The 20952-nt window shown below is 43.7% G+C and overlaps 1 protein-coding gene across 1 annotated transcript; it reads right to left on the bottom strand.

The window, feature by feature from the left end:
• Positions 1 to 600: 600 nt before the first annotated feature.
• On the bottom strand, positions 601 to 18084 carry PDIA6 (protein disulfide isomerase family A member 6). The gene is made up of 13 exons (XM_054977347.1): positions 17936 to 18084; positions 15959 to 16100; positions 13510 to 13567; positions 12206 to 12332; positions 9824 to 9930; positions 8430 to 8566; positions 7656 to 7770; positions 5692 to 5832; positions 3598 to 3682; positions 3439 to 3511; positions 2832 to 2990; positions 2130 to 2226; positions 601 to 1083 (listed from the first exon to the last, which is right to left on the bottom strand). Exons 1-13 carry the CDS (start codon positions 17967 to 17969, stop codon positions 1015 to 1017), a joined length of 1344 nt encoding a protein of 447 aa, XP_054833322.1. The 5' UTR covers positions 17970 to 18084; the 3' UTR covers positions 601 to 1014.
• Positions 18085 to 20952: the final 2868 nt, after the last annotated feature.

Here is a 20952-nt window from a genome sequence, read left to right as displayed (position 1 = left end):
ATCTGTAAGGTCCTAGTAGGCTGCAACTTCAAATTGGCGGGGTCATACTACATTACTCTGAGAAGACTCAGAAATACCTGCCTCAGACCTTCCCAATCACCATCAAGCAGTACATTGGTGTCTGTAAACCTCAAAGGAAACTAAAAAGTGATGGCATATGTCCACTCTATAATCAGAATCCATTTTTAGGGCTCAAATAGAAGAGACAAAAATCATGAGATGAAGATTATCCATCTAGGTATGTCTAGGCTCATAGCTGTGCAGGAAACAAAAGGAGGAAAGGAAGAGTAGGTTTAATCCTTTGCAAGCCATCCAAATGCCTCAAACTCTCCACTATTAATATTTTACAGGAAAAAAGTTAAAGGGGGAGTCAAACAGCATAAAGAAATGGATGTTAAAGAGTTAACCCCCCCCCCCATTCCTGCACTGTCCCCAGGTAAATTGAGGAAAGGTTGAAATTTACATTTTATGAATGGCACTCAATACAATCTATTTAAGCCCTATAAAAAAGTGCCCTGCAATGTTTTCTCTCACCATATAATGTTTCAGGCGCCATTGCTTTAAGTCAAAACTTGTAGTTCTGTAAACACTGACACAGTGTCAAAAATATTTTTTTTTTATTCTTTCATTGAAACCAAGGCTAGAGCAACTGCCTTTTGGAGGGGGGGAAAAAGATCACATGTTAAAACTTGTTACAATAAAAGTCTCGAGTCACGGTCAAACAGTACATACCAGCCGGACAAATGCCAAAATAAGAGAATTTCAATGAAAGATCAGTGTTGTCTCCAAGATATCTGTTCCGCAAGATAACAATCGATTTTACCAGATACAAAAAAAAAAAATTCATAGAATTTTTAAGATGGTTTTCTTGAGAGGAACCCAGTTCACTTTTACAGTGTTTCTGACAACTGAGAGCTTCTCCTTCAGCAAAAAAGGCCGCTGGTATATCCACGTGATGCAACGTCAGTATACGCCAAACCCAAGTCTCTCAAGAAACTAAATGTCTTCAAACTCTCACAATTCATCCTTGTCCCAATCATCAAGATCTACATCACTGAGATCTATATCCTCTTCAGCGGGTAGCTAGGAGACAATAAAGCAAAATACATTTCAGTCAGATGACAAAACTATGTGTACTTCAGAAAAAAATCTCTTGGATCACAACAAGGAAGCACTCAGGAGTTCACACAGAGGACGCTACATTTGAAGGAGCCACCGGAGGTGATAGCTCATCATTTCAAAATGAAAACCAAAACTCTTCTACTAAATGCTTTGGCTCAGCGAATTACTGATAAAAGCTTTACACTGGTGGAAAATTTTATTAAAGCACCAACTGTACTGCACTTTACTGCTCTAGGAAATGGATTTTGCTTCTAAATTAGGGCTTTAACAACTCAATTTCAACTATAGGGTTGTTGTTTTTTTTGGCCAATACACAATGCACAAGGAAGAAACTTGTTAGAACTGGACATGCTTTTACCCTGGAGTCTCACCTGTATGTTATTTCTACCTGAGACCGTAACTGAGAATGAAAGAGTCAGCTAAACACAAGCTTCTCTTCTACAGTTTCAGTTAGCAGCTTAATTATAAAACACTTGCTAAGCACTCTAAGGGCTAGATCCAGACTAAATTTTCCATCCGCATAGCGGAACTTTCCTGCCTCCCTGCCAATGAGGGGAAAATTAGAAACCAAATGTGGGGGAGGCCTCCAGCTCTATCTGCTAACAAGCAATCAAAAGCTAGCAGGACAGAAACTCGGAGGAGTCAGGAAAGGAAAAAGAAGATGTTTATGTAGAACAGGAGAAGGATGTCAACTGCAAAAAAGAGAAACAGGATCAAAGTTGAGAAAAATAAGCCTATCCTTGAACAGAAAGTATGTGTTTTACATACGGTAAAACACGACAATAAGGACTAGACTGCGTTTTCAGTGCAGTCTCTAGAAAAAAGAGAAATGGCTTTTATCCATGCTAAAAAGCCAAGGGAAGGTAGCAAACAAATTGATCTGAAGGGAACAGATGGTCTGGAAACATGGCCCTTAAAGATGCATCTCAAGCTACATACCCACACCTGAGTTACTAGCAACGTTGCGAAGGTGTTCATGTATCCAGAGATGAAAGAATGCTCCTTACCTCACCATCTTTGCCATCCCATGGCTCTACAGTGTTAATCTTGGAGAAAGCTTCCGCACCTACTGGTGCCGTCGACCCACGGCCAACAGACAGCTCTCTAAAGGAAGGAAGGCCCAAGGCATATTTAGAATATGATGTCCTCCTCCTCCCCCCCTCTCCCAAGTGGTACAATAGAGAGCTGCTGTAACATAGCAGTTGACTGCAAATCAACACTCTGTGAGTTTGACTCCCACTACTGCCATGAGCTCAGCAGGCGCATTAGGTAAGCCACTCCACTCAGCCCCAGCTGAATTGTGGGGATAATAACAACACTGACTTTGTTCACTGCTCTGAGTGAGCACCAATCTGTCTTGAAGAGTGGCATATAAGCACACGGTTGTTATTATTAGCACACATTTTTCTCACAAACAACTCAGTTGGCATACACGGGAACGTAAAGCTTTCCAGACTCAAGCCTAGCAACAAAAATGCAAGTTTTATTTCTCAGAATAAATACGTTCAGCAAGGAAAAAGAAGTTTTAAATTTAGATATGCTTGTCTTCGAGTAAAGATAGTCTTGACATAAAAGGAGAAAGAACCATAAGAACAAACTAGCAAACACTGCCCAAATTCAACTGATAGCGCACATGCTTTTAAAGATTTAGATACCAAAACACACACACTCATGCGTGTACGTACGTTCATATAAATACTTATTTATACCTTAAGAATTCATTAATTCCTTGTTCACTGAACGAGCCCTTCAGGAGGGCGAATTTCATTTTTCGAGCATTAACTGCTGCCATGGCCGGATAGCCAAATCCTCCAATTCCCAAAGAATTCTCAAGATCCGACTGTGCCCCTGCTTCGGTCCACAACCACCTTAGAATAAAGGAAACAGACATGTTCATCACTGCTAGTTGTAACATAAAAAAAGAAAATGGATATTGATGTATGTATCAAAGCTACTTTCTGAACCGCAAGGGTTTGCATTAATGCCAGTAAAAAAGTGACACTGAAGCAGGGTAAGGGTGGTGGTAGCCCCAGCTCTGATCTCTTACATCCAGTCAGAAGCCAACTTAACTTTTAGAGCATTCCATGTTTATACTTGTACCCAACCTTTCAAGTCTACACATTGCTTGGCAAAATAAAGGCAACCTTCCCCCTGGAAAATGCAAACACAGGAAGGGGCAGCATTTCTCCTAAAGTTACTGAAAGACTAGCAGAGGAATCCTAAACAGAGTTACATCGGTCTAAGTCCATTAAAATGAATGGGCTTAGACTGGTGTAACTCTGCTTAGGATTGCACTGAAAAACATCTTGTACTTACCCCCACATCTTCTTTTTGTATTTGTCTGCCATTTTTAACATAACTTCCAAGTAGGAATTTCTACCTGCAGCTCCTGTTTGATAGGAAAGAAATTAAAAAATAAGGGAACATGCAATGCGGACCTCAAGAGGGGAAAATGCATTTTTGTTGATGCTTTACCTGTATCTAGAATATGAGGCAAGACAGATATGATACAGAGCTGGTGAGCATCGCATGTTTGCTTCAAGACATCCGCATTAATAATCTGAAAGGTAAGAAAGAAATGCCTTATTAACTGTATCAATACTAACAAGGATAGATCAGCAAAGGAACAAGCTGACACCATTAGCTAGTTTCAGACTTCCGTAGAAATTTTCTACCTCTAATTACTCCATTTACTCTCTTCTAATGTCATTGGCACATCCTGGTGTTATGTCAGAGCAAAGCCGTACAGCCATAGCTATCCAAGTGCTATTAGATGCCACTGAAGACCTAAAACAGCCTTTGGCCAAGCACCAGAGGACTGAAGGACTTCAGAATTTACATTCCAACATCAATGAGCAATATACCACCCCAGTACTTCCAATTCACTTGTAAATGATGTTTATAATTACAACAACAACATTCGATTTATACACCTTCAGGACAACTTAACACCCACTCAGAGTGGTTTACAAAGTATGTTATTATTATCCCCACAACAAAAGGTGGTGAGTGGGGCTGAGAAAACTCCAGAGAGCCCGTGACTAGCCCAAGGTCACCCAGCTGGCTTCAAGCAGAGGAGTGGGGAATCAAACCTGGCTCTCCAGATTAGAGTCCTGCACTCTTAACCACTACACTAAACTGGCTCTCCAGTTTATAGTTTCAAAGCCCTTTAAAAGCAACTAATAACCTTTAAGTCCTCAAGTTATGTAATGCTGATGAGTTGGATCTGGCCATCTTTTTCATTCAAACTTACCCAAGTCCCCTACCAACTACAGTCCCCATCCTGCATGGCTTTTGTCCACGATCCAAACATAGCTTTTTTGGGTGGTCAAAGGAGACCTCCCTCTTCCTTTTTTACCAGCAGAAGTGGATGGATTAAACCAATACATGCAATGTTTAACAAAAAATGAACTATTCCAGGAGTCCCAACCTTGCTGAGCCTGCTGGCAGTTATATGCTGCCTGTCCACCCAAGGTGGCATGCAACAAAACATTAAAATAACATTAAAATGTACAGATGACAATGGCGGAGATAGGAGAATCTCCCTGAGGAGGGAGTTCCAAAGGACCTTTCTCAAGTTGCCACTCATCTAGATTCAGATGGCAGGGAAAACAAGGCCTCCAAAGATGGCCAGAGTGGATGGGTAGGGGGATGGGGGATCTTTTAAGGTGCCAGCACCTTGAATTAGGCCAAGAAGCAAACTGGGAGCCAGTCTAGGTGGAACAAGACTGGAGTGATATGACCCCTATGACCCACTCCAGCCAATACTCTGGTCCCAGTACTCTGTGCCAATTGCATCTTCCAGACAGTCTTCAAGGGCAGCCCCATGTAGAAGGCACTGAAGTAATCTAGATGTTACTAGGGCACGCATCGCAGTGGCAAGATCTTTCCTACCCAGGAAGGGCTGTAGCTGGTAGTGGATGCCACTGCAAAACAGCTGCATAAAGGAGATCTAACCATAATCTTCCCTTTTTAAAATTTTCACTAAATGAAGCATTCAAGAGGGGGGAAATGAAAGATTTTAACTTTTGAAGGGGGGAAATTAAAAAGCATTCAAGTAATATTGTAATTGCCCATCTGATTTTATAGGGGGAGGGGGAGAGATGGTGTGTGTGTGTGTGTTTTTTTCTGTATATAGGTGCTATGCGGGTGGGGTGGATTTCTCTGGCTGAGAGTAAATCCTCCATTCTTCTCCACCTCCTCTCATTTATTTTCTCTTCATATAGTGAGTGTCCCTCTCCAACTGTGATGAAGCTGTTTCTCTCACACACCCCTAATGAAGCCAAGATTTCAGTTCTTGCACACATTATCCCCTTTAAGCTGCAGTTACTGCCTGGACTTTACAAGAGATGGTGAGATCTCCCCTGCCCACCACCAACGCTGTCACTACGAAAAGCCTCCCTTCACCTTTAGCCCTCCTCAAAGTTGGCTAGAGAAGCAGCATGGGTTAGGGGTTAGGACAGAGAAAAGAGAAGAATGTGAAAGATCAAGCTTAACTTTGTATTTCTAGTTAAAAGTACAGTAAATACAAAGCCTAAAAGCAGTTCGCTTAGTAAGATGAGAACTTACCTCTAGGAGTTCAGGTGGTGGTGCGTTCTCCGAGAACAAGTCCAGAGCTCGAGCAACAATATCTGTTTTAGTCCTTCCCCCATCATAATCAACAGGGTCTTCTCCTTTCTGGAAGACCTTGATGGTAGGAAATCCACGGATCTGCAATGAAGTTTTAGAATGGTAATAAATAAGAGAGACAAGTGGATCTATATTCGATGGCTGGAGTCCATTTAACAAAGTCAAATATAGGTGGAGCATTTCTATAAACAGTGTGTGTTTGGATACTTCCAATCCAATATATATCTGAAAAAGTAGGCGATCTTTTGGAGATATTTGCATGTCCAGAGGGTATTCAGGATCCCAGCAAATGGCACCCTAGAAGTCCAGAAACATTCAGGAATACTCAGGGCCGGCATTTTAAGGGTCCCGGGACTGTTTTCTTCCATTTTAAAGTGCAGTGTCAGTGTCTTCTTGCCAGATCTTGGTATTAAACGTGGATTCTCTGGTTTGAAATTGGTGGCTGGGCTTGCCACATTGGCTCATGTTTCTGCTGGGATTTTCTGGTTTGACAATAGTTCCGACGGGCTTGTTTGTGCTGTTTGCATCGGGAGGCTGTTGTCAGTAGTTGCTTCCTCTTGTGTGCTTGGCTACTGGCTTCTTTTTTTCACCCACAGGAAAAAAATGGATACAAGTAGGATGGCCAGGGGCACCTTCTTCAGGGTAGCCACAGAATTGGACCCTATGATCCAATCTACTTGAAAATGGGGTGTGTGTGTGTGTGGGGGGGGGCATATTTAGTGGGCAGGCGGGAGTAGGTTCCTTGCAATTTTGGTGTCAGTTTCTTGGAAGATAGCCACTCCAGCCCGTGAGAAAGGTTCCTTAGACATAGTGACAGACCCCCAAAATTTTGGAATTCCCCCCACCAAACCCCTGTATTTGAATACCAAAATGGTATTGGGGACCTGTCTTCCCCAAAATCTGAATTTAAAAAATACCACTTTTTTCCAGGAGGCCATCCCTAATAGAGAGCAGGAATAACATGCAAAAATCTCACAATAAAACAAGGATCTATTGCACAACCGCAAGCCTTTTAACTTCCTGGCATGAGGAATGCAGACTGGCTGTGCTTTTACCCAGCATTGATTTTTAAATACAGCAAGTCAAGTTGCATGAGTCAGTCCTTTAAGTTTAATTTAAAAGTATCAATTAAAAGACTGTCTTCAGCATTACAAACCAACCACTTTCATGAACTTTCCCCACCCAACACAACAGCAAGAAAGCACTTTGGTTTAATGGGATGTTGACAGCCACTGCATAATGGTTAGAATGCAGGGAGAGACTTTGGGAAACCTTTGTGCAAATCCTTATTCTGCCATGGAAGCTCGCTGGGTGACCTTGGGCCAGCCACTCCCTCCCAGCCTAATCTATCTCATAATGCTGTGGAGTGAAAAAAATGGAGGAGAATGTAAACTGCTTAAGCTTCTTCAAGGAAGGCAGGGGTCATTTCGTAGAAAAAGAGCTGGAAGAACTCATTAGCGTAACTCATTAGCATATGCCACGCCCCTTGGCATCACTGGAAATGTGTCATTAGCACAACTGATTTGCATACGCCACACCCCCTGACATCACCTATCCTGGCTGTTTTGGACCCAATCCTGGCCATTCAGGACCGAAATTGGGCCCAAAATGGCAAAAGGGGCTGAAAATGGCCAAAAAGGGGCCCAAAATGGTCAGGATCAGGCTGCTGCTGAACAGGAGAGCGATCCACCACCCATCAGAGGCCCGATCCGGGACGTTTCGACCCCAATCCAGGACGAAACAGGCCCAAAATGGCTGACAGGTGGGCAGGGCCACCTGACACATGACCTCTTTGGGGAACTGCCGGAACTGTGTTCCGGCGCGTTCCCCCTCGAAATGAGCCCTGAAGGAAGGGCAGGATTAAAAATGTACTTTCTCAGTTAAATAAGCACGCAGCTACTCACCCCGTACCGGCTTGCTAACACCTGGTTTACAGTGGCATCAACTGCAGCCAGCTTCACTTTCCCCTTGGTTTGCTCTTTCACTTCTGTTGCAGCCGCTGCCCATTCTGGCTCTAGACTGTTGGGAAGATTCGTTTAATTTGTTTTCTTAAAAAGACAGTTGCAATCAGTACTAGCGATAAGCATTTTTTTAAAAAAAGCTTGTATATAAACAGAGATGTGAATGCCCAAAAGAAAAAGGTGAAATATCCTTTTATTTCTAACCCCAACTGCAAACTTTGGGGAGCACTGGGGGAAAAATGAAATATTCCTATGAAATATTCTTATTTGGAATAAGCGCAATGCTTTCTTAATACAAGTTTTTACTCTCTCAGAAAGTGCAGAATGAAGAATAGGATGCGATGTTAATTCTTGTGTATATTGTAGACACAGACAACATATTTCCAAGTATGTATTTACCATTTAAAAAATGCCTAACCTTGTCCACCATTAATATGCATTATGTTGATGATATATGACTGACGTCTTTTTACTGCTGTAAAATTAACTCAATATACCCAAATGTGCCACTAGTCCTAGTGCAACTGTATCTCTTTTCTTTACTTCAAAATCTGTGCCCTCTAAAAAAAATGGAGGATTTGTATCCAATTTCCAATAGTCATCCCCTCCCAATTCTAATGGTTCCCTTTTATTCTAAAGTCTGATCTCAAAGAACAAATCTGCCTCCATGTGCAAAGCATACTAAGAAAATAACATTTCATTCATAGCCCTACTTACTTTTTGCAATGCCCACACCAAGGGGCATAAAACTCTACCAGCCACACGTCATCACTGTTCAAAACGTTCTGATCAAAGGTGTCATCTGTCAGGTCAATCACATCTCTTTTGCCCGAGCCTCCACTTTCTCGGCTGCTCTGTGGTTTGAAAGACACACACACACCCAAGTTTAGTTGGAACGTTCTTCCTGCAAACCAACAGCAGTAACCTCACCCATCCAAGCAGGACTCTCCTACTGTTTGTTGACTGCAACACAGAGAAATCGGTGGAAGCCTAGGCAGCTCAGAGCCCAATCTATCCTTTACCGAGGACTGCATGTTCCAATCCCACTCATAAGCATGGCTAGAAAATGTTTCACTGAGCAAAAGTATGACAGCGGCATTACTATGAACACCTGAAGATAGTATCACAGGTTGTAGCTATCAAGCCATGAGCAAGCTCTGCTCATGGAATGGAACATTCCTGCTTCCACATGCAACCTGCACCACCATGCTGTCTCTGGGGTTTAGGGGACTTCTGAGAACAGTACTGTGCATGCTATGTGGTGTGGAGTGTGGGTGCGCTGGTATCGGTGAAAATGGTTTCCCCTCCACCAGAAGTGCTGTTCCATCAGATACAACCCACTATGATTCCATTAATTTCATTACCTGTCATTCATTTGCATCACTATTTTGTTTTTATTCAGCTTACATGCTTCTCTTCCTCCTGCCCCCACTTTGACACACAGGCATGCCTTAGAGATGCTTTAAAAGCTGCATCTTTGTCAGAATAGATATTTAGAGTCTTTTACATCCTTATTTGGTTGATCCGGGCAGAAGCTGGGTTCAGGTAGCCAGCTCAAGATTGACTCAGCCTTCCATCCTTCCGAGGTCGGTAAAATGAGTACCCAGTTTCCTGGGGGTAAAGTGTAGATGACTGGGGAAGGCAATGGCAAACCACCCCGTAAAAAGTCTGCCAAAAAACCAATGTGATGCGATGTCCCCCCATGGGTCAGTAATGACTGGGTGCTTGCACAGGGGGACTACCTTTACTTTTTACCTTTATTAATCAATAGTTTATACTCTTGTTTATGTAATCTTGATAGAAAATAATTTTTTTAAAAAAGTTACAGTTTTGTCCTTTCTAAGACAAAATTACCCATATATAACTATTTAATTACTTAAAACTAGCAAACAAGCTGCATTTCTTACATGGTTTTTCATAAAACCAAATAAACAATGCCACGAAATATTAAAATCATGTAACTAGTAAGTTTTAAATTGAAATGCATGGAGGCCAAAGAAAGTGCTCTCTAAATAACCTCCAGGAATGCAGTACAAGAACTCCTAAGTAACAGGTCTTATTTCTGAGACATGCTCTTCACAAGTAAGCAATCGGTAATCGGCCAGAAGTACCTGTTTCCCAGAACTATATCCACCTCCTCTGCCGCTAAGGCGATCTTTCACCAGTGACCGGAGGGCACTTAGAGCCCCATCCACAATAGCTTCACTTGTCCTGCCCCCTAAGGACACAAAAGGGAAACAATGAGCAGCAATGTTAAGACCAGCCACGTGACATCAACACTTTCCAACGAAGGCCTCGGAGACTGCCTGCAACAGTTGCCAAGCAGGGAGAAACAGAAATCTCTTGATGAAAAATAAGAACGATGATGAATTATGGTGAATACGGAGGTGACAACTGCTGGTTACACTTCAGTACATTGTGGAGATTTACCTGTTTTTACCTGCTAAAAGAGACTTCTCTTATTCTTATGGCAGGACCTGTTGGATGTTCTTAATCATTGATTGTATGAATTCTAAATATTATTGTAACTTATTGTATTCATTGCTGTATTTATTGTTGAATTGATATATAGTATATTGTATGGATATTAGACCCGTATTAATTGATGATGGTGTTCTAAAAAATCACTATTAGTACTTGTGCACTTTATATAAAATTATAGCAATTTCCAATTCATAGTACTTTTGGATTTAATTCTTTACCTCTGGGTGGGGGTAGGCTTGGTCAGCAAGCAGGGAGAAAAACCTGATTCACATCACAGCAAGGCCATACCTGGGGAAAACAAAGTCCTATGGCAATGAAAAGCCCTGCTCTAGTCAGATCAGGATGCTTATCAGCTGTGTGTGTAGGGAGCACTACAAAGCGAGGAAACCACAAACAATGTCACTTTCCCATCTCACCATGCACTGGTACAGCACAGGATAAAAGCCGGAGCACGGGGTAGACGTTGGCGTATCGGCTTAGGATCTGGCACCCTCTGGATCAAATTCTCTTTGCCATGAAGTTTGCTGGGTGACCCTGGGCCAGCTGCTCTTTCTCAGCCTAACCTATCTTACATTTTAAGCTGCTCTGGGCACCCATTGAGGAGAAAAATGGAGAAAGAATATCTAAATGAATAAAGTAGAACCACTCAATTATTGAAGAGGCCTTACGACAACTTCAGTATTATACAGAATGACTCTGTGGAAAGTGAATTTAATGAAGAAAAACACTGCATGTGCCTTTACTATTGCTATGCATTATTATTCTCAGGAGCGAATGTAGTATTTGTAATGCAACTTGCAAGAGAAGGCTTGAAACAAAATGACCAAAGCAGAATGTATGTTAGAGATGTTAGTCACTGTGAAGATTGATACCAGACACTGTAAAGCTTGCTGTAAGGTAGTTACATCTGCACCTGCACTCACCGTTAACTAAACACTGCCTATAGATTGATACAGAAACTTCTTAGGGAAGCTGTTCATGCTAATTGTAGCAATAGAAGAAGGGGAGAGAAAATGTGTTACTGGAAGAAGGAAGCTAGCTGTGAGTTAATCAGATTAACAGTACCCTTCAAGGCTGGGAAGAAGCCACAGAGCAAGGGGAATTGGTGCTAAACGCCACTTCAAGCACATTCCTGAGGAGGGGAGAGTGCTCCCCTCCCACAGAATCCAGAAGAACAATCTCTGCCTGTAACATACAAGGTTGACAAAAGCAACATTGGGGTGCCCTTGGTAAAATGTTACATGGGCTAGAGAGGTGGGTACAATGAAAAGCCTATGAAAAAGATGTGTGGGAAAGGAAGAGAGATGTTCCTTCTAGAGATAAAACAAGCATGGATAAGATAAGCAATGGCAATCAGGAAATACTGTAATTATGCTGTTGACCAAAGTTATTTCTTCCAATAAGAATACCCCTGGAAGATCGTATCATTAGGTGGTAGCCCACTTGAGCCAATGGGGACCACAGTAATTTGAGCCACTACAGTAACAAATGTTGTAATTAATCAAAAGGTATAAAATGCTCTGCACAGCTATTGTAGCTTTGATGAGCGTTGGACGCGAGGGAACCCTTTACTCTCTGTGTAATCTTTGCTCCTCCATGTTTAATAAACGTAGAAGACTTGCTTCATTCACAGGACTCTGCGTCTGTCTCTTCTTATGATTGGCTGAGGGACATTCGGACCACAGATTGTGTGGAACAACTCAAAACAGTTCTTTTCTAACTGATCAGGTCATGAGAATTTTTCAGGAGGTGAAGATCTTTCAGGAAAAGATGCAAAACCCCAGAGTTCACCGTAGGGGCTTTTTTAGAACATAAAATGGGGGGGGGGGGCAGGGGGGATTGTTGTATGTCACTGCCAGTACTGTTGCATTTGTGTTGTGTCTGTTTTGTAGTCTGCCTTGGATCCCAAACAAGGAGGAAAGTGGATTAATTTTCCAAAAATCAATTAAATTGCTCATTTTTTAAATATGAAAGATTTGACAACAGAAATGTATGCAGTAGACATTTACCTTGGTAATCTTCTGCTTTGTTCTTATTGGCACCAAATATCTTGATTGTGGGAAATCCTTTCACACCGTACTGACCACCTAATGACTGGTGCTTATCTGCGTCGACAGCCCCTATTTTCACAACACCCTGGAAGAGACAGTGAGACTTCTATATTAAGATGGATCCATTAGAAAAGCAAAAAGATTCTAGGAGAAGACCCATTCATACTTCTTTTGTTGAATTCCCATTTACGTACTAAACTCGACTCACAAATATGCTAGGAAACAATTAAGAAACACTATTTCGAAGCATCCACCTTGGTTTGGACACTAAAAATAAGCTGTGTTAAGAACTAATTTAAAATGTAAAACTTTCATTATAATTGGAATTGAAAATGGAGCAAGTAGAAGACACAATTGTTTTCCTTTCTAAACTCTATTACATTAGTCCACAAGAATCACATCTTTTAAAGGCACAACAAACACACAAGTTTTTAGACAAGCGGTGTTTTTCCAGTATTGGCTGATCAAAGTTCAATTATTATGCTGTACAAGTACAATAGCAAACAGGCCACCTTCCAACTTTATCAGAAAATAATAAAAAAGGAATTCATTCATTTGCGAGCAAACATGCCAGGTGGGGCACTGAGGTCAGTGCACGGCAGTGACCACAGTAATGGGTGACCTTAGGCCAGTTCTCTTAACTTCAGAGGTTCATTGAGAGAATAAAACGGGGAAGAGAGAACAGAGTACAATACCCAGAACTCCTTGGAGGAAAGGAAGGATTAAAAACAAAAAACCACTGTGGATAACTGACCCTAAACTCAAGTAAGAGGGTGAAAGTGAAAGCTAACCATGATTGTGATACTAATATGGTGCAGTCTGGAAAGCAATAATAGAAGTAGAAGTGTTGTTTTGCATACAATCTTCACTGCAAATATGCAATGGTGCGATGACAGCTGCCTTGCCCTGTCCCCTCGCAGAAGTTCTGTATCTTTTAACATGTAACAGGCAGCATTGTTCCAGACTCTTTCCAGGACTGTACGCTTATTTTTTTCACCACTGCGTACAGAATGTTCTAGGTACTAAGACTGCAACCCCAAATGTCTCACAAGGCCCGAGGGTTTTTAAAATCCAGGCTCCCAAAAAAGAAGAATCAGTTTGTTCAAAGCCACCTGATCCCATGCACTGTTACTCTGGTGCAAGCCCACTGAAATACTGCCCATTAATACCAGCCGCTCATTCAATTGCACTGCAAGAGGCGTTAACATTCTCTGACAGTTGATCATCACCAGCCTCCACTGCCCTTTGGAGAGAGTACTTACTTTTAATGCTGTCGCTGCTTTTTTCCACTCGGGTGTCAGTCTTTGGCAGTGACCACACCTTTCAGGAAGGAAGAAGAATCCCAGTAAGATTAAAGCCATTTCCATGCATTATCATACACAAGTCCAGATGCCCATACTCTGGAACTGTCCAGCATAAGAATGACAGATGGCAAGAGAACAATGCTAGCTACAGCCACCTTCCGACAGAGCCTCTGTGCCCTTCAGTAGGTGCACCACAACCCTAAACCTAATTACTGTGGCTCCTTCACAGCCTCTTCAGGCTGGGAGGGCCAGTATGACAAGCCAAACGCTCAGAGGCAGTTTAAAGCTACAGAATCTCAAGTAAGAAAACACAAACAAGGAAATGGCAATGACTGGCTTTGTCTGGATCAAGGCCCTCCCCGGAGCTAGGCCCAGACTCGGATTCACCACGTCACTGCCTGGCATGAAAGAAGGGCATGCTTGCCCCATTGAGCAAGATGCAGTTCAGATTCTTTTAAGGTCTGGCTGCCACCATTATGAGAAGATGATGCTGATCCAAGCCTAGGAAAGAGGTGGGAGGGGAAAGCCACACTCCTGGCCTCCTGTGAGACTTTCTTGCCTCTTGCGAGATGTTGGGAAGACCAGCTGGGCGTCTGCAGCTCAAAGCACCAGCCCTTGTAAGGGGCCAGACTTCAGGCCAGAGAGAAAGACAGCATCAGCTCTCTCCACAGGTCGCAGAAGAGATGGAGGAAGGTGGCGATGGGAAACCCCTACATTTTTCCATATCTGAGGGCATGCAGGCCCCAAGGGGGTTTCAAGCTAAGGGTGACAAAGGGAAAATTTCCCAATGGAAGGAGCCCAAACATCCTCCTCAGCCTTAGTTTCATCTAGTAACAATAATAAGGCTGACAGCAAAATCAATTGTCGAGTCTCGAAATACATCTGCCACTACTCTATAGAGAGCAGGCACAAAAATTATCCACCCACCCAAGTTCTCAGCAAACTTCAAAAAGAGCCTCTGGAGAAGACAGATGCCTAGGAGAGCAGAGTACACATCCATGAGATGGGTGTAAATTAGATCTCGGCAGGGCTTTTTTTCCTGGGAAAAGAGGTGGTGGAACTCAGTGGGTTGCCAGCACAGGGGGCAACTCCTGGTGGGAGGTGGTGCCCCTGGTACCACACGCATATGTGCACAGTGCGCACACATTCCTGGGACCGTGCAATGACGTCACTTTGGGTCAGCTGGAACAAGGGTTTTTTTTTTTTTAAATTTAAATCACCCTCAGCAAAAATGGTCACATGGCCGGTGGCCCGGCCCTTGCTCTCCAGACAGAGGGGAGTTTAGATCGCCTTCCGCACCGCTCCAGCAGAGCGGAGGGCAATCTAAACAAGAGATGCCAGAACTCTGTTCCACCGCATTCCAGCTGAAAAAAAGCCCTGGATCTCGGTTTGATATTGGGGGGAAAGGCAAGGAAGAAATTAAAAGCTGAGATGCTCCTGCAGTCACACACTCTCAGTATGAGACAAAAAAAGAAACACTGTACCATCAACTAAAAGATCGCAACTTGGTGTGAATAAGACCTTAAGCTTGCAGAAGCCCATAAAGAACAAACATGTTGCAATTCTATGAGGTATATGATCCTTAAATTCCAGTGACTTCAAAGGAAAGCAAACTAAGGTCCACTGAAAGGTTTTTGCAGGTTTTGGCTGCCAGCCCAAGTTTGTGCTTCGTGCATCCCTTTTCCAGAAGAACAGGGGCGTTGTCTGAATGGAAAAGAGCACTTCCAAAAAGTGGTACTTAGTCAGGGATGATCCCCCCCATCTACCACAGCTTCAACTGTTAAACAAAATCAGGACAGCGTATGAGTGTGGGACAATAATCTATTTCATGCCGCATTAGGGAGGCTTTCTCCGATACATGATGCTCTGCCCTCCTTCAGAGTTTAGAGCCAGAGAAGGAGCCTGCCGCTTCCGTTCACTGCCTTCACCACAACCACTTCTCTTACTGGTGACAGTGGTGCTGAGAATATAAGCCACCAGGTTTGTCTCCAGCTAAAAGGATCAGATAGCAGGTAAAAGACCTTTGCTTAAGACCCTGGAGAGCTGCTGCCAGTCAGAGCAGGCAATACTGCCCCTTGAAAGACTCATGGTCTGACTCGGTATAAGGGAGCTTCAGGCATTACGGTTTCGGCCTCTGCTTCCTTCTTTCTCAGCAGCAACCAGTAGTTGCCGCTACCCAGTCCACTTCAAGTCAGACTGGACGGAAGTGGCAGCTCATACACTGAGCATCTGAAAGTGCATTTCCTTGTAGTCAAGCAGTCTAATTGTGTACAGAGTTGCAGCCAAAACGTTCAAGTCCTGGCAACTCTGTGTCCATAGGCCAGCTAACGTCTATTAACACAGACTGCTACTGGCAGAGCATATACCTGCACACATTCTCCTGCCCGACGCCCCAACATAAGCTTACCATGGTGCATAGAACTCTACTAGCCACAAGCTGTCACTCTGAATGACTTCCCTATTGAAGTTGGTTGGCGTCAGCTCTATAACATCGTCACTGGAGGAATAGAGGCTGTTGACAGCCAGAAAAAGTGTACAGCTTACTGTTCCTGGAATATAAAGGAGACCACAGTCAGAACCAAAGACTTTTCAAAGGAAAGCAAGGTTTTTTCTACGTTTATGACAAGAAAGTGGCATATTAAACGGGGGTGGGGGGCAAAAACAAAGGATGCCAAATAAGGTGCCCCCAAACAAAATAGGATGAGGTTTCCTGGGACACAAGGTGATGTATCATGCCCTGCCTCTGTTACACTAATTTGGCATACAACATTCCATCCTTTTGCTTGCAGGTGTGTAAGCCCGTTAAAATCAATGGTCTTACGGGAACGATTCGGAATAGGGTGGCACTGCCAATTGCTTAGATCCTTTAAGAATTACCCCTTGGCCAGTTTCAGACACACAGATTGTATTCAGCCCCCAATCAATCCCTCAAAACCAATTTTAGAATCCTAGAGTGCACACCTCTGAATGTCTGGAAGCAGCTGAGTGTATGCCAGAAAAATTGGGAAAATTTAATACTTTTGGGAAAATAATACTTAATTTTAAGTATTATTTCTTGTTACTATGATGCTGATTTGCAAGTTTTATTACTACACATTATCATTGCCATGCTTTGACACTGTGTTAACTGTTGCTATCCAGCTTGATTTTAATCAAAAGGTTGTATTTTAATTAGGGCCGTTTTCACATGGCCATGCGCCTGGAAGAACGTGCGAAACTCAAGGCAAAAAAACGTCTTCCTAGCATGATTTCCCAGCACGATCCCATTTAATGGCGCTTTTTCTGACGTCATCGGGTCATTCAAGGGGATTGTGGCGGGAGAGTGTGCTAGTGAGTTTGCGCAATCTCCTAGGGCGCGTGCGAAAACGGCCTAGAAATAGTAGTAAGACTAGTTTTTAAATATTGTAAGTTAGAAAAAGTAAAGACAAGCTCTCTTCCAGAGTCCTTTTGAAAAAAAAACAGTATTTGGTACTCCAAGGTGCAGAATTCCCAAAGAGACCTTTTTCGTTTATTTAATCAGCCTGCTCAGAATGAGCAGGGAAGTCTTTACAAGATTGTCTACACTCATCTGGGACAGCACTAAAACCAGCTTATTTTTCTTTTAAAAAGCAATCTCAACACTTCAAAAATCTGGACCGCCTGTTCTAGGTGCAGCTCTTCAGACACTTTTTCCTACCCTGGCTTGCCTATGCAGAATCGTCACACTGGCCAAGCTTCAGAACCCACCACACCTCCCACCACTTGCTTACACTACTTTGCAAGGGGCTATGGGTGGATAGACAACTTTAAGAGAGAGAAGCAGGTCTTAAGCACCAAGGAATCTTGCTTCCCTTGGTGCAACAGGTAATAGCAATGGATCATACACCATATTATTAAAAGTTCTACCTTTCTCACCCTATTCTAATTGTGATTTTTATTTGGGGTTTTCGAGGGGAAGACATATTTTACTGTTATTTTAGAAAAGTAATCAACAACGTTATTTAAAAACATACACACAGAGCAACACTCATTGTGGACAGACATATCCACACGAAGGCCTACGTTTAAAAAAAAATGATTACTTGTAATGCCTGGATGCAGCAACGACTCCAGGAAAAAACGAAACAGAAAATGCTTCTCTCAACGGTTGCATCCAAAAGTAGATTTAAGATTTCTGACTCGAGGATTGTACAACCATGTGACCCACCCACCCCTAACTAAGGCCCAGCCCAGCGGCTTTAAACCTGGACCATAGCGACGAACCCCCTCCCCTTTCTGCGGCTAATTTCCCCCTCCAGGCCCAGGCTCCCCAGTAATCTTGCAACGGTTCCCGCTCCTGCCCCACCCCTCACTGCAAGCCAGAGCAGCACCAGAGCTTTCCTCTCCTCCCAGAGCACCCCTTTACCCAGCAAAAGGCGCCTCCTCGCGAACGCGCCCATAGCTACCACCGATGCACCGCCGAGAGCCTTCGACTCTTTCCCCTTCGCTCCTCACACCCGTTAGTCTCCGGCCCTCTTCCACATACAGCACCAAATGTTTCAGCGATCCCAGCCGTGGCTCTCGCTCATTGGTGCTCTCGACGTTCTCTCCTTTGCATGGCCAATGAGAATCGGACGGATCATGCCGGGGAGTGTGAGAGTTCGAAAAGGAGGAGTCAGTGCCTCCGGGATGAAAGGGCAAGAGAGCTTCAAAAGTAAGGGGAGGGACAAGTACGAAATTTGCTTCCCGGGCGCCGCGTTACGTTGCAGCCGGCGAGTGGCGAGCCAGGGGAAAGCAAGAAGGGCGGAGAACGCGCTTCAGACTGTGTTTTGTGGGACACCCGTTCCCCCCTCCCCCTCGCTGCATTTTCTGTCAGGAGATCTTGTTTTATTTCTCGTTCATTTAAAAATATTTTTTAGCAAAAGACAAAATAGGCAGCAACAACGACAAAATTATGCTGCTACTAATAATAACCACTTAATTACCGCTCTTTTAGACAGATTAGTGTCCCACTAAGAGCAGTGAAGGAAGTAATAGTACTACCCCCAAAATTCAGCCAGGAGACAGGGCTGAGAGGAGAGGCTTAGCTAAGGCCACCTACTGATCTCGTGGCAGTAAACGGATTCAAACCAGCAGAGTGCTAATTCGCAGCCTAACCTCTTAACCACTATGGTACTGTACAGGGCTTTTTGTCTGGTTAAAGAGGTGGTGAAACTCAGGACTGCACAATGACATCACTTTGGGTCAGCTGGAATAAGGGGGGAGTTTTTTGAAGTTTAAACCACCCTGGGCAAAAATGGCCACATGGCTGGTGGCCCCGCCCCCTGATCTCCAGACAGAGGGGAGTTTAGGTGCCGTTCCACCTTATTCCTGCTGAAAAAAAGCCCAGATACTGTAGCAGTCAATCCATTTTGTTACCTCCCCTTTTGTTCACTGCCTACCTTTCTACCTTTTCTGTTTTGAGGGATTTGTCAGCTGCCAGCCCTGTCCCTTCTGTCAATTGCCTAGATCCAGTTGACCCATATTAACGAGGGCTCAAACTTAAATCTGCAGATAGAAACTGCGTTGGTTGGCCTGATGGATGATCTGCATTGCGTGCTTGGTGGAGGGAAACTAAAACTCAAGGCGCCCACAGGACAATAATTTACGAGAGCCAAAGGCCCTGCTAAAGAGTTCCAGTTTAAAGCCCTCTGAAATTCCAAGAGACCCAGACCTCCTCATTCTATCTGCAAGACTTCCACAATGCCAACGCAGCCTTTGGAAAAGCCCACCAGTGGGCAAGTAACAGACAGAAAGTACCCTTGCAGGGGGCAGAGCAACTGCAAGACTTTGTTGAGCAAAGTTGCTGCATAGACTCGTGCCAGTTGTAGTTATGCAAAGATCCTTCTGGTTTTTTTTAATCTCCGAGATTTGACTTTGCAGTTTTACAGTGCAATCCTAAACAGAGTTACTCCAGTCTAAGCCCATTGATTTCATGGGTTTAGACTGGAGTAACTCAGTTTAGGATTACACAATGTGGTGCAAGTTTTGGAAACTTGTAGTTACAAAAATATTCAAGCATACTGTGCTCTGTAGCAACAAGTTTTATATTGATTGAATGACACATCATCCTTGGCAGGTTTCCTTCTGTGTGCAATAGGTAAAAAGCTAATTACTCTTTCATGAATGCAAATAGCAAGCAATGAAAAACTGCTGCTGTTGAACTATGACAGTCTTAGCAGCCGATCTGATGTAGGCTGGTAAAAACAATGATGTGAGTGGGAGTGGCTACCCATTCTTTCATATGGAATTAGTGTTGGCCAGGACTAGATTGGAAAATGCCTGGAGATTTTGGGGGAGGAGGCTGGAGAGGGTGGGGTTTGGGGAGGGGCCTCAGTGGGTTATAATGTCATAGAGTTCACCCTTCATAGCAGCCATTTTCTCCAGGGGAACTGATCTCTTGCATGGAAATCAGTTGTAATTCCGGGAGATCTCTAGCTATTGCCTGGAGGCTCAAAAACCCTTTATGGAGTTCAGACAAGCCCCTGCTTCTTCCTTAGGGGAGTGATAAATGCTTCAGTTGTTAGCAATCCTACCACTTCTCCTTATTAAAAGGGCAACTTGTAAATATGAAGTATCATAAGCCTCTTCCTCATGTGCCATTAGCACAAAATACTGCCTGGTCAGGCAGGACAGGTGCCAACCCTGGCTGGAGTTGAAAAATTATAAGAGGGTGAGTCAGGCTGACTAGCTGCCCCTCCATGTCCTGGAGAAGCACTAAAGTAAAACAAAGAGGTCTTCCAGGAGTTCCTGCTTTGTCTCATAACCACCCTTCTGTACCTTCCTCACTCTTTCATACCTTCCTCACCTCCTAATCTGGGCTATTCAAGGACCTGATAAGCCCTTCCCATCTGGCAAATGCGGGACAACAAGCACCCTTCTCACCTATAGTTCCTCTCAGATATGCACAATCAAGCCTTTCCCGATTCATTGTTTCACCTAAGGACAAGCCATCAAGCCAGGGGTCATTTCATAGAAAAGGAGCTGGAGGAACTCGTTAGCATAACTCATTAGCATATGCCACACCCCTTGCCATCTCCAGAAGTGTGTCATTAGTATAACTGATTTGCATATGCCACACCTCCTGACATCACCTATCCTGGCTGTTTTGGACCCAATCCTGGCCATTCAGGGCCGAAATTTGGCCCAAAATGGCAAAAGGGGGCTGAAAATGGCCAAAAAGGGGCCCAAAATGATCAGGATTGGGCCGCTGCTGAGTGGGAGAGGGATCCACCACCCGTCAGAGGCCCAATCCGGGCCATTTCAGCCCCAATCCAGGCTGAAATGGGCCCAAAATGGCCAAGAGTCAGGTGGGCAGGGCCACCTGACATGTGACCTCTTTGGGGAACTGCCGGAACTGCGTTCCTGCACGTTCCCCCTCAAAATGAGCCCTGCATCAAGCTA

Source organism: Eublepharis macularius, chromosome 1 (genome assembly GCF_028583425.1).
Source record: "Eublepharis macularius isolate TG4126 chromosome 1, MPM_Emac_v1.0, whole genome shotgun sequence".
In the NCBI taxonomy this organism is placed as follows: domain Eukaryota; kingdom Metazoa; phylum Chordata; class Lepidosauria; order Squamata; family Eublepharidae; genus Eublepharis; species Eublepharis macularius.
Note: the sequence above shows the minus strand (reverse complement) of the source record. Positions and strands in the feature narration are given on the sequence as shown.

Coding starts and splice junctions, on each gene's coding strand:
- PDIA6 (XM_054977347.1), bottom strand. CDS start 17,969: ATGGGCGCGTTCGCGAGGAGGCGCCTTTTGCTGG. Junction 12,333..13,509: donor AAGCAGCGACAGCATTAAAA/GTAAGTACTCTC, acceptor TGTCTCTTCCAG/GGTGTTGTGAAAATAGGGGC. Junction 2,991..3,438: donor TACAAAAAGAAGATGTGGGG/GTAAGTACAAGA, acceptor CTTTATTCTAAG/GTGGTTGTGGACCGAAGCAG.